We start from the raw sequence: 13,831 nt of genomic DNA, 5'->3' as shown, positions 1-13,831 counted from the left end.
GCTGGGAAAAGCTACAGGTACTGTCTAAAGCTTTTAAATAGAATCCATCCATCAATCTTCAAGGCTCTTAATGATGTTAAGCATTGAAGCCATTCAGACCCAATAAAGTTCACTTAACTTGATGATGAGTCAATTAAAGTCCCAATATCTCCTTGAGTTGTAATCCGTATACTTATGATTCACTATGAAATGCTTAATCAGTTCTGAAGTTCTCTCTTCTTAATCCTTATTGTTTTCCAGTTTTAGTTACCGTATTTGCCGGCGTATAAGACGACCCCCCCAACTTTTACAGTTAAAATATAGAGTTTGTTATATACTCGCCGTATAAGACTACCCCTTCTTCCGATTCGCGACCCCCCCCCCCAAGCCGGCAAAAACAGCTTTGCACCGCAGGCCCAGCCGCCCAAGACGAGTCGGAGGCCCCTACCCGTCGCATCCTGCACGTGGGCAGACTCAGCACAAACGCTGCTGATGGCCCCAATCGACACGCTGACCTCCCCGCGCACGCTGACCATCTTCTCTCTGCCTGCACTTTCCCCGCGGCCCTCTTCGGCGACTCAGCAGGGGCAGCGATCAAGACAGGCTGCAAACGTCGGGACCTTCCCTCTCTGAGTCCCGCCTATTTTGTTTCAACTTCCTGTTTCCGCATAGGCAAGACTCACAGAGGGAATGACCGCCTGTCTTGATCGCCCGAGGCTGGGAGGAACAGAAGATTTCTGCAAACACCATCGGGGCAGAAAATTTAACGGGTCCATCTCGCCGGTCCTGTGCAGGAATTTTCTGCGGACCGGCGGTTGAAGAACTGTGATGTAAACAGTACCCGGCGTATAAGACGACCCCCGACTTTGGGGAGGATTTTAAGGTACTGAAAAGTCGTCTTATACGCCGGCAAATACGGTACTTAATTGTTCAATCAGCATAAGCCTCCAACTCCAGCTTTCAGTTGAGTCCATCATCAGGGAGGTTAAAGATATAAGTACTGAAGTTACTTCTGATACAGATCTCTGGCTGAGAGTTCCTGCTGAGAAACATCTAATCCTTTGCCAAAAAGCATTTGACCCTTAAAGGGAAGCCTACTAAGAGTCACCTTGGAGGCCGAATCTTCAGCCCAGTGGCAGATTCAGAACATTCTGAAAGCTGAAAAGCATACGCCTAAACTTTTCTTTGCACCTGGTAAAAAAAATGCTTCTTTAGCCTTCATATGCTGAGGAAAGTGAGATCCTGTTTCCATCAAAAACACTTTGCCATCCTTGTACAATCCATCATCCTTTCCAGATTAGACTATTGCAACTCTATCTACTTAAGCCTAACTAAGAAAAGCCTCCTCAGACTCCAACAGATTCAGAATGCTGCGGCTAAGCTTATTTTTGCAAAAAGTAAATTTGATCACGTCTCACCACTTCTGTCCAAGCTTCACTGGCTTCCAATAACCTCCATGGTCCACTTCAAATGTGCCTGCCTAACTTTCAAGATCCTTCACGGCATTCTACCTCCCGTTATTCCACTATCTTGGAATTCCTCTAATCCCAATTCCACCAGATCCTCCCAAAAATTAAAACTATCCTTCCCATCTATAAAAGGTATATCCCATGCTGGAAAACTAGGGACATCCCTCCCCTTTAGAATCACCGAGCTCTGGAACAACCTTACATCCCCTCTCCGAAATTCGAGCTCCCTCCAACTCTTCCGAAAACATCTGAAAACTTGGCTTTTCTCAAAAATGTAACACCTCCCCCCTCTCTGGTACCTAAACCCTCTATTCCTCCTTTACTCTTAATCCCCAATCATCCTTTGGAGTTCCATTCTGTCTTAGTCCTGTAAACTGTGCCGAGCTCTACGATTGTGGAGAAGATGTGGTATACAAACCTAAGGTTTAGTTTAGTTTAGTCTAGTCATCTGACACATAATCTGACACAAAGGTATCTGACACATAATCGACCCCTTCTAGCACCATGCTGCAAAGGAGGCAGCTGCCGCCGCTTTAATACCCACCTGAGCCACCGCTGAATCCACCTTCGACTGTTCAAACAGCTGCTGACGTTTTACAACATGCCACCTAAATACACAATTCTTGTCTTGTATTCCCCGAGGGCGGGGAAGTGAAGATACACATCATGTGTGCATCCCATCTTCCTTGGTATCTGGCTTCCATTGTTTTTATGTTTTGGTGAAATCTTTCACCTTGCTCTTTGCTTAAGTCACCAAGGTTCTCTGGAATGCGATCTAAGTGACTGTGCAGATAATGGACTTTTAACACTCATGTTACAGCCAAGCCTGTTGAAATGAAAGAGCATAGTCTCTACTAATTGTGTGTAATTGTCTGCCTTCTTGTTGCTAAGAAAGTTTTTCACAACAAGAACAAATGAAGACCAGGCACATGATTCAATTTCATTCATTGATGCTATGAAATGTAGGTCATTTATAAGTAGTCTGATCTGTGGACTATCGAAAATTCCTGCCTTCAGTTTTTTCCATGGTAAGTCCAGGTAACATAAGCACTATGGGGATCATAATTGGAAACAAATGCGTCTAAAAACCCACCCAAATCGGCACTTGGATGACCATGTCCATCCAAGTGCTGATAATCAAAATAGTTTTTTAGATGTATCCAGGCCTCTGAATCCAGTTGTGCGCCTAGAGCACAAAGGGGCATTTTTGAAGGAGTGGTTAAGGTGGGATGTGGGCCAACCTAGACTTAGTTGTAACTGCAGGGATAATCGAAAGTTTGAAGAGGCTGCCGGGACGGAACTTATACGTTGTAACTTAGGTGATATAAAAACAGGTCTAAGTGCCCAGAAGGTATCCAAAGTGACCCGATGACCACTGCAGACTGTGACAAACCCAGGTCCATTTCGGGTCTTACCCACAATAAACTCGAATCCGTTCCTGGTTTTGCCCCAGTGAGCAGGAATGTGCACAAGCCACCTAGTTGCAGGAGAGCGGATCAGGTGACTGATCAATTAATGAATCAAGCTGACTAGCTCTGACATGGAAAGGGAAATAGCAGAAACAGGGCAGGATAAATTTGAAAGTTTCACTCTATGCAAACCCTATCCTGCCACTGTTAAATATCTCAGGAAATTTGAACAGCCAGTTAAAACCAGGGCTAGAAAGTATCCTGTTTGTGAAAGCAGGAAACAAGTCAGTGGGTGGAAAACCCTTCCCCCACATTCTCAGAAGGGGAGTGGTTTTCCACCGGATATAATGAGCCTGCTGAGAACAGAGAGGGGAAAGGAGCCAAGGGAAGCCCGACTCACGAGGCACATGGGAGAGGAACACCCAGGAGGGTATGAAGCTGGAGAGAGCCAGACTCTCTCAGACTGGCCCATGATAGAAGCAAATGATTCGGCTCATATCAGGGAGCCTTGGGAGCAGCCAGAGGAGGAAGCAATGGACACCCAGGCAAGCCAGGCATGCACTGAAACCCAGCCATTGCCTATGGAAATACACTGAGTTTAAACCTGGGTTTTTCCTCATGATGCTTATTCCTCTGTGCTGCTAGGGAATCTGAAAGTTTAGATACTTCAGTTTTAAAACTCTCCCTGAAAGCTTGATACAGAAGTTTTCTGTGAAGCCCTGAACAATTTAAAGTTGTATGTGTGTTTGTACTTCCTGGCTGATTGCCAAGCTGAGCCAGCACGTTGCTTTTCTCTCAGCTATGGCTAATCCCAAGTGCACCATTGCAGAGAAGGGGAACGTAGGAGTGCTATTGAAGACTAGTGATATACCAATGATTTTTGAACATAAAAATGAACTGCTTGGATAAAAGAATATTGATTTAAAAACACTGTTGCTCTGGTGAAGAGAACTGAGACTCATAAGCTTGCAAGCCCAGAAGCAGGGACTGCCTGTAATACAGTGTTATTCAAGTTTTGTTTTTGGAATATTTTATGATGAACCTTTGTGAGTTTGATGTCATGTGCTGTGACTGCATACTGCACTGCAAGGCTGAAGCCTGAATTGTTTTGAATTATGTTACCATTACTGGAATAAAGCTATTTTTGGTTTTTGCACATTCTGACTGAAACCTGTATTCCTTACATGCATGCCTAAAAGTAAGACCTGGAGGATCCCTTAGTAGCAAGGGACACGTAGGATTGGAGTCTGGGTCACTTTGCCCGGGGTTTGCTGCTCCTGCAGGAACTCGGGGTGTGACAAGACACAAAATACAGACTCCTAAACATTCCCCCAGTGATCACTGACCCCCCCTCCTTACACCGCAATAAATATCAAAATAAAAAAACATACATACCTGCCTCCAGAACATCAGCACCTGGCATAGGAAAGCCAAGTAGAGCTGCACAGAGGTGGCTTAAGCAGTCTGGGGGGGGGGCTAGTGAACCATAGAGAGGAGGACCCAGGTCCATAAGCCACTCTAATCACTGTATTCATGATGGAAAATATGAGTCCACCAAAAAAAAAAAACAACCTCACTGTACTGCCATATAGATGTATTTTTCAAGAATGGACATTGGATGCTGCCAACTTTGGGCAACTAGCTCCCAACGCCCAAAACAGACTTTGATTTTGTTTGGATTATGCCCCTTCGCGTAGTCAATGCACGAAACATCTTTATTCAAAGCCTTTATAAATTGTTTCATCAGGCCTAGCTTTATATGTAATGGAGGAAGTATGATTCTATCTCATGCTACCAAAGGTTCATTGATTACATTTTGTCCTCCAATCACCATATATTCCCTCGGAGGCTGCTGTAGTGGTCACATGTGTGCTTGGGCCCAGGGCACTACCTCCAGAGAGGCTGCCATGGACCCCAGGACTTGAAGATACAGCTAAGCAGTGGGACTCAGGATCACCAAGAGATCCATGATTTGTTTCTGGTGCTTCTGTTTGCATAGCATGTTTTTTGGCCCAATGTTCATGTTTTTTGGTCCAATGTTCATGTTCAGGCATACAAAGCAAGGATACTTTGTATAGCCACCATATCTAAGAAATTAGAGCTCATGCGGTTTATCCAATGCAATTTTCTGAATCAGCGCCCCAAATAACCCCAGGAACAGGTCAACAAACCCAAGGCACCAAAAAAAAACATTTTTTTTTGTTGTTGGCCTGTGTTATGTTGTGTTGTCTATAGATATATTTTCAAGTTTTATTTGGCACATACATAGATGGATCAAAAATTGGTTGGCGGGTAGGAAGCAAAGGGTAGGAGTGAAGGGACACTACTCGGACTGGAGATGGGTCACGAGTGGTGTTCTGCAGGGGTCGGTACTCGGACCGCTGCTGTTCAATGTATTTATCAATGACCTAGAAACAGGGACGAAGTGCGAGGTTATAAAATTTGCAGATGACACAAAACTTTTTAGTGGGGTTAGGACTCCGAATCATCCAAAATTCGGCAATCTGACTGATCTTTGGGCTAAAAAAGTGGGAACACATAACTCCCTTCTAACAAAAACTCCATTGGATACCCTTGGAAGCAAGAGCGCAGTTCAAGTTTGCCTGTCTCTGCTTCAAATCCATTCTTGATTCGGCCCCCTTATACTTGGTTCCCCATTTTATCTTAGATTGTCCATCCAGGCCCGCTCGCAGAGCTCATCTCTTCAGCCATCCAACTCTGAAGGCCTGCCGCTACAAAAGATACATGAACAGAACCCTTGCCTTCCAAGCTGGTCATCTAAATGATTGGCTGGGCAATATCATCTTGCACTCCTCATCCTACCTAAACTTTAGAAAATTACTAAAAACTAACCTATTTAACCGATTTGTAACCTAAGACCTCCTGCCTGACCCTTACCTCCCAAGATCTCTTATGCCTTACCCCTGTTTTCCTGCCCACCTTCTCATGGCCCTTTTATTGTTCCGGTCTCCTGCTTCCTACATTTTTTACCTGTTTTCGCTGATTGTACCTTTCGCTGATTGTACCTCTTTGCTGACTGTCCAGCCTTTCTTTGTTGTAAACCGCCTTGAACTAATATGGCTTTGGGTAGCCTAGAGAAGGACTTAGGGGTACTGGTTGATAAAACGATGAAGCCGTCGGCACAGTGCATAGCGGCTTCAAAGAAGGCGAACAGAATGCTAGGTATTATCAAGAAAGGTATTACAACCAGAATGAAGGATGTTATCCTGCCGTTGTATCGGGCGATGGTGTGCCCGCATCTGGAGTACTGCGTCCAATACTGGTCACCGTATCTCAAGAAGGATATGGCGATACTCGAGAGGGTTCAGAAAAGAGCGACACGACTGATAAAGGGTATGGAAAATCTTTCATATGCTGAAAGATTAGAGGAACTGGGACTCTTTTCCCTAGAAAAGCGGAGACTTAGAGGGGATATGATAGAGACTTACAAGATCATGAAGGGCATAGAGAACGTGGAGAGGGACAGATTCTTCAAACTTTCAAAAACTTCAAGAACGAAAGGACATTCAGAAAAATTGAGAGGGGACAGATTCAGAACCAATGCTAGGAAGTTCTTCTTCACCCAAAGGGTGGTGGACACCTGGAATATGCTTCCAGAGGAAGTGATAAAACAGAGTACGCTATTGGGTTTCAAGAAGGGATTTGATGATTTTCTGAAGGAAAAGGGGATTGAGAATTATTATACAGGCCATCGCGTGAGCGGACTGCTGGGCACAATGGACCTTTGGTCTGACCCAGCAGAGGCATTGCTTATGTTCTTATTCTACATTCCTAACTGTGATGTTAGAAACAATAGATTAAAGGGTTTTTATTTATTAAAGTACATTAAGCAATTAGCACAGAAATTAGTACATGCAGTCACCACATGACTAAGCTAACAGTAAACATGACAGCTTGATACCTGGGTAGAACAAAGAGCAGACCAAAATGTAAAATGTGTCTGACATGGCCACGTTTTGCCCGAGGGCTGCATCAGAGGCAAAATCAGATTATTTAAACACAAAAAATACACATCTCACTGGTACAAAAATTCAGCTGCAATAGTCCTGCCACAATACTCCTTCAACTACTTCCTCTCTTACTTCTCTCTGATCTACTTGAGGCATCATTGTAATTGCTGACTTAACTGCCTGGCATTAAATATGGACTACACCTTGCAGTTAACACAGAAACTTACCTGTGTAGTCTGCAGTACAGTTAATCTGTGCTAAATATATTTTCTCTGTATTAATTGTACAGGCAAATCTTGAGAATATCCCCAACACTTGTTCTGCAGTTACTGTGTGGTAATTTTAGCAACTGTGATAACTAAAACTAACACACTTCAGTAATAAGGCCCTTAAGTTTTATAAAAATTTACAAGAGCAGCACGGAGAAGAATATTAAACTTTCAATTACGTTTTGCAGCATGCCACTTAAATGCACAATTTTTGTCTTGTATTCCCTGAGGTCAGGGAAGGGAGGATAGAAGATACAGTAGGTTCAGTACTAGTAAGGGACACAGGACTGTGCGGGAGTTGGGGGGGGAGGAAGGGAAGGGGGGTAAAGGATAAAAAGTGACAGTGTGTACTGCATATGTTATGTCTGTTTAATCGTTTACTTGTTTGAGAAGTATTTAATTGCATTTTGCTTGTTAGTTTCATATTTTCATTTGCAAAAAACATATTTAAATATTAGAAATTACAAGGATTTGTGTAGCTTTCTGACCAAAAATTCATGTTTCAAACCAACCTAAAAAAGTCATTATAAAACTTTTCATATATAACTTACATGTCCTAGCTGTGAGCACAGGGCTTCTCAAAGTCAAACCACCTGCACCAGGAATAACCATTGATGCTTCTGACATTTTTGTTTTACTTGGAGTCACCTTGAGTGGTAAAAATAAAGAATTGCTACTGATGATATAAATGCCAACTGATATCATATATATTACAGTTTCTATGTAACGATATAATTTTGTCTGTTCAGGTTTGGTACGTGCCTTGTATGGAGTATCTTTGCCTTCCAGTTGACCACCGATATTATTTTGATCCACAGTGCTAACAGGAGGCTGGTTTATCATGGTTAGTTGCGCTCCATATTCTGCTATACCTTTTTCTTGCACAGAGGGAGGTATGACTTGACTTTCTGGAACAAGGATCTAAGCAAAAAATTGTGAAAATACAGGATCACCTGAAGCAGCGTGTCTGGCTTCATGTTTATCTATTCTATATAGTGTACACAATTGGTTTCACTGAAAGCACATTAACGAGTGTTAAGTTTTTAGAATCTTCATGACTGCCCGCACTGCATGTGCACACGACTTCAGCAAAGGAAGATCTTGCTTGATGAACTTGCTGCACTTCTTCGAGGGAGTAAACATGCAGATAGACAAGGGTGAACCAGTCGACATTGTATATCTGGATTTTCAGAAGGCGTTCAACAAGGTTCCGCATGGAATCGAGGATGAAATACTCAAGTGGATTAAAAACTGGCTGGCGGATAGGAAACAGAGAGTGGGGGTAAATGGACAATACTCGGACTGGAAAAGCGTCACCAGTGGAGTGCCTCAGGGTTCGGTGCTCGGACCTGTGCTCTTCAACACATTTATAAATGACCTGGAAATTGGTATGACGAGTGAGGTGATTAAATCTGCAGACGATAAAAAGTTATTCAGAGTAGTAAAAAATGCGGGAGGATTGCAAAGACCTGCAACGTGACATAAACACTCTCGAGAAATGGGCCATGACATGGCAAATGAGGTTTAACATGGATAAGTGTAAGGTGATGCATGTCGGTAATAAAAATCTTATACACGAATACAGGATGTCCGGTGCGGTACTTGGAGAGACCCCCCCCCCCCCCAGGAAAGAGACTTGGGAGTACTGGTCAACAAGTGGATGAAGCCGTCCGCACAATGTGTGGCGGCGGTGAAAAGGGTGAACAGAATGCTAGGAATGATTAAGAAGGGGATCACGAACAGATCAGAGAAGGTTATCATGCCGCTGTACAGGGCCATGGTATGCCCTCACCTGAAGTACTGTGTCCAGCATTGGTCGCCGTACATGAAGAAGGACACAGTGCTACTTGAAAGGGTCCAGAGAAGAGTGACCAAAATTGTTAAGGGGCTGGATGAGTTGCCGTACAGTGAGAGGTTAGAGAAACTGGTCCTCTTCTCCCTTGAAAAGAGGAGACAGAGGGGACATGATCGAAACGTTCAAGATAATGAAGGGAATAGACTTAGTAGATAAAGACACGTTGTTCACCCTCTCCAAGGTGGAGAGAACGAGGGACACTCTCTAAAGTTAAAAAGGGATAGATTCCATACAAACGTAAGGAAGTTCTTCTTCACCCAAAGAGTGGTAGAAAACTGGAACGGTCTTCCGGAGGCTGTTATAGGGAAAAACACCCTCCAGGGATGCAAGACAAAGTTAGACAAGTTCCTGCTGAACCAGAACATACGCATGTAAGGCTAGTCTCTGTTAGGGCACTGGTCTTTGACCTAAGGGCTGCCGCATGAGTGGACCTTTGGGCATGATGGACCACTGGTCTGACCCAGCAGCGGCAATTCTTATGTTCCTGTCCGACGACGGCTCATAGTACTTCAGTTGTTTAAGCAAGCTAAAAAGCCATCCAGGGGAGGTGGGAGGGATTTGAGAATATTTGCCTACTGTACATGAATAATACCTGTTACGGTAAGTAACTTTATCCTAGGACAAGCAGGAAGCATATTCTCACATGTGGGACTTCCTAGCTTACTGCAATGGGATGAGGGAGAGTTGGCCATTAAGAAGAAAATTAATTCTGGCTTTTTTTTTTAATTAATCATTATTACGTATTTCAAATGATGTATAAAATACATAGTTCACATTAATGGGAAGAGGCATCAAGAAATTATATAACAATTATTAATAACAACCAAGAAATATGGACCCTATCATCCTTTCACACCAAAACGTCCTTCTGTATTTAATACATCCTCTAAATCTCCTACTCCACAACAGAAACTTCTTTTTCAATCAACAATCTCTCAAAGAAAAAAATAAAAGGGATGAGTCATCTCACCAAAGGACCCTGGGTGGCACCAGAGTGTGACACAGGGCAGGGACCTGCAGCTTTAAAGAGCACCGTGTTAGTGGCCCAGTGGAAGAGTCATCTTGCCAAAGGACTCTGGGTGGCACCAGAGTGGGACAGAGGGTGGCGGCATCTGATGTCATACGCCACTGCCAGGACCAGTAGCTTTAAAAGAGCACTGCACTAGTGGTGCACGGCCAGTTGCGTGCCCTAAGGGGCGTACCACAAGGGGTACGATTGGCTCCTTAGGAGCCGAAAGGAGCTGGTGGAAGATAATTGGAGATGGGAGATTGAGGTACAAATTTATTATATGACAAAGGTGAAATGTAAGGGAAAGGCTAAAGAAACCAGTACACCAAAAACTGTTGTTCCAATGGACAAACATATATAATCTAAGCCACCTATAGTGCCTATAGGAGATTTGTCTATTTCAGGGGCCTCATTGAGCAAGTGGACATTCTACTCTCCCCCCCCCCCCCATTTACTACTGTTTGCCTGCCGGAGAATGGTCCCTTACAGGATACAGCTCAGGTGGACAAAGTATCTGCTGAAATGCATAAAGACCACTATACCACAGTTATATTTTTTTTCTCAACAATCAGTGGAGAAATTTCATGAGGTTGATACTAAAATTGACAAGTTGGATACCAGATTGTCTCAGATTTCTTTAAATTTGCCTTATTATCAGTTTCTTCTGCTTTTATTAAAGACAGTCTGATTATACACAGGCAATTAGAATTTCTTGAAATGAGAGCAAAAACAATGTGTTTATTGAATTTTCCTATTTGTTATCTACTGTCTCCTGAGATTTTGTTACGCAGATTTATTTGAAAGAGGTATTGCTTTGGGATAAAGTTGAAGAATTAATTATTTCTGAATGCAAATATGTTTCTGTGCCAAAAGCTTAGACTGTTGATGGTATTTCAAAGGAGGCAGCTAAAGATTCTATGAAGAGGAAATTTTTACTACAGCAGCCCTTCTTGCAACTTTTTCAACAGAACAGGAGAAAATAAGTTTTTTTCTGATTAAGTATTTATTGATTTTCAATTTAAAATTCTAGTATTACACTTGTACAGAAAGCAATAATCTGATTTTACATCCAATGGAAAACAGCATCCGATGTTGATGTCGGTTCCACTAGTACCGATGGTTCAAATTTATCAGTAGAGTCCATGGCCGAGCCAAACAGCTTTTCCTGTTGGATACATCGAGCCTTTAACGAGCATTTCTGTACTGTATGCAACTGTGCAGGTCAGTGATTGAAATAAAGTGCTGGTATCGACAGCACTTTATGAAACCGCTTGAAGGTTTAGACATGGATGGAAAAATCTCGGCGGCAAAATCAAAAGACTCAATGGTGAAACCAAGGTCGAAAAACTGCCAAAGTTGAGAAAAGAGGGCCCAAAGGCCTAACTGATGTAGGAAAAAAAAAATAAAAAAAAATATATATATATATATATATATATATATATATATATACATACACACACATACTGAAGAACACACACACTGAAGAACATACACACACACTGAAGAACACTCTAAAAATAAAACAAAGAAGGAAATAAAGCTGAAGGGCAAAAAGAACAATGTTGACAGGAAGGCAACGCGATTTTGGACGGAGTCCAAAAAGCACAGTTACTTACCGTAACAGGTGTTATCCAGGGACAGCAGGCAGATATTCTTGACTGATGGGTGACGGCACCGACGGAGCCCCGGTACGGACAATTTTAGAGTGATTGCACTCTAAGAACTTGGAAAGTTCTAGCAGGCCGCACCGCGCACGCGCGAATGCCTTCCCGCCCGACGGAGGTGCGCGGTCCCCAGTTAGGATAAGCCAGCTAAGAAGCCAACCCGGGGAGGTGGGTGGGACGCAAGAATATCTGCCTGCTGTCCCTGGATAACACCTGTTACGGTAAGTAACTGTGCTTTATCCCAGGACAAGCAGGCAGCATATTCTTGACTGATGGGTGACCTCCAAGCTAACAAAAAGAGGGATGGTGGGAAGGTTGGCCATTAGGAAAACAAATTTTGCAAAACAGATTGGCCGAAGTGACCATCCCGTCTGGAGAATGCGTCCAGACAATAGTGAGATGTAAAAGTATGAACTGAGGACCAAGTAGCAGCCTTGCAGATTTCCTCAATAGGTGTGGAACGGAGGAAAGCCACAGATGCTGCCATGGCTCGAACTCTATGGGCTGTGACAGAACCTTCCAGTGTCAGTCCGGTCTGAGCATAACAGAAAGAAATGCATGCTGCGAGCCAATTGGACAGCGTACGTTTAGAAACAGGATGTCCCAATTTATTCGGATCAAAGGACAGAAAGAGTTGAGGAAATGATCTGTGGGGCTTAGTACGGTCTAAATAGTAAGCTAAAGCCCGCTTACAGTCCAAAGTATGCAGAGCCTGTTCTCCAGAATGAGAGTGAGGTTTCGGAAAGAAGACAGGCAGAACAATGGATTGGTTGAGATGGAATTCAGAGACAACCTTAGGGAGAAACTTTGGATGTGTACGCAGAACCACCTTGCCATGATGAAAGACGGTAACAGGTGGGTCTGCTACTAGTGCATGGAGCTCACTGACCCTCCTGGCAGAGGTGAGAGCAATCAGGAAGAGAACCTTCCAAGTGAGAAATTTGAAAGAAGCTGTGGCCAAAGGTTCAAACGGAGGCTTCATTAAGGCTGAGAGAACCACATTAAGATCCCAGATCACAGGAGGTGCTTTAAGAGGTGGTTTCACATTGAAAAGACCTCACATGAATCTGGAGACCAAGGGATGAGCTGAAAGGTGTTTCCCATGGACTGGCTCATGAAAAGCAGCAATAGCACTGAGGTGGACTCTGATGGAAGTAGACTTGAGACCAGAGTCAGACAAAGAAAGAAGGTAATCCAACAAGGTCTCCACAGCAATGGACATAGGATTATGATGATGAAGAAAACACCAGGAAGAAAACCGTGTCCACTTCTGATGGTAACATTGCAAAGTGGCAGGTTTCCTGGAGGCATCCAAAATAGAACGAACGGACTGAGACAAAAGAGTATCATTCGAAGTCAGCCCGAGAGATACCAGGCTGTCATGTGCAGAGACTGGAGGTTGGGATGCAGAAGGGTCTCCTGATGCTGTGTAAGCAGAGAAGGAAATTGTGGAAGTAGAATAGGTTCCCTGGAACTGAGTTGAAGTAGAAGGGAGAACCAATGTTGCCTGGGCCACCGTGGCGCAATCAGAATCATGGCGGCCTGTTCCCTCTTGAGCTTGAACAAGGTCCGGAGCATGAGAGGCAGAGGAGGGAAAGCATACAGGAAGAGATTGGACCAATCCAGGAGAAATGCATCCGCTGCCAGACGGTGAGGAGAGTAGAGTCTGGAGCAGAAGTGGGGCAGCTGATGATTGTGAGGAGCTGCAAAGAGGTCTATCTGAGGAGTGCCCCACTGAGTGAAGATGGACTGTAGAGTGAAAGGATCGAGTGTCCACTCGTGAAGCTGGAGAATTCTGCTGAGCTTGTCCGCTAAGGAATTCTGTTCTCCCTGAATGTAGATAGCTTTCAGGAATAGATGGTGATCTGTGGCCCAAGCCCAAATCCTCTGGGCTTCCTGGCACAAGAGGCGAGAGCCTGTCCCACCCTGCTTGTTGATGTAGTACATCGCAACTTGATTGTCTGTGCACAGCAGGAGGACCTGAGGAAAGAGAAGATGTTGGAATGCCTTGAGGGCATAAAACATCGCTCTGAGTTCCAGGAAGTTGATGTGATGTTTCATTTCCTGGGCTGTCCAAAGGCCTTGAGTTTGGAATTCGTTCAAATGAGCTCCCCAGGCATAAGGGGAGGCGTCGGTTGTGATGACAAGTTGATGAGGAGGTAGATGGAACAAAAGACCTCTGGAGAGATTTGAGGATATCAACCAC

The 13,831-nt window shown here is 43.9% G+C and overlaps 1 protein-coding gene across 1 annotated transcript in view; it reads right to left on the bottom strand.

Moving 5' to 3' along the window:
• Positions 1-13,831, bottom strand: part of SYCP2 (synaptonemal complex protein 2) — a 406,987-nt gene that overhangs the window by 260,882 nt on the left and 132,274 nt on the right. The window contains exons 13-14 of the mRNA XM_033914513.1: positions 7,860-8,018; positions 7,649-7,745 (exon numbers count right to left, since the gene is read on the bottom strand). Coding sequence (XP_033770404.1) covers positions 7,649-7,745; positions 7,860-8,018 — 256 coding nt within the window. The remainder of the gene's footprint in view (positions 1-7,648; positions 7,746-7,859; positions 8,019-13,831) is intronic.

The sequence above is a fragment of the Geotrypetes seraphini genome, chromosome 11 (genome assembly GCF_902459505.1).
Source record: "Geotrypetes seraphini chromosome 11, aGeoSer1.1, whole genome shotgun sequence".
NCBI classification, from domain to species: Eukaryota; Metazoa; Chordata; class Amphibia; order Gymnophiona; family Dermophiidae; genus Geotrypetes; species Geotrypetes seraphini.
Note: the sequence above shows the minus strand (reverse complement) of the source record. Positions and strands in the feature narration are given on the sequence as shown.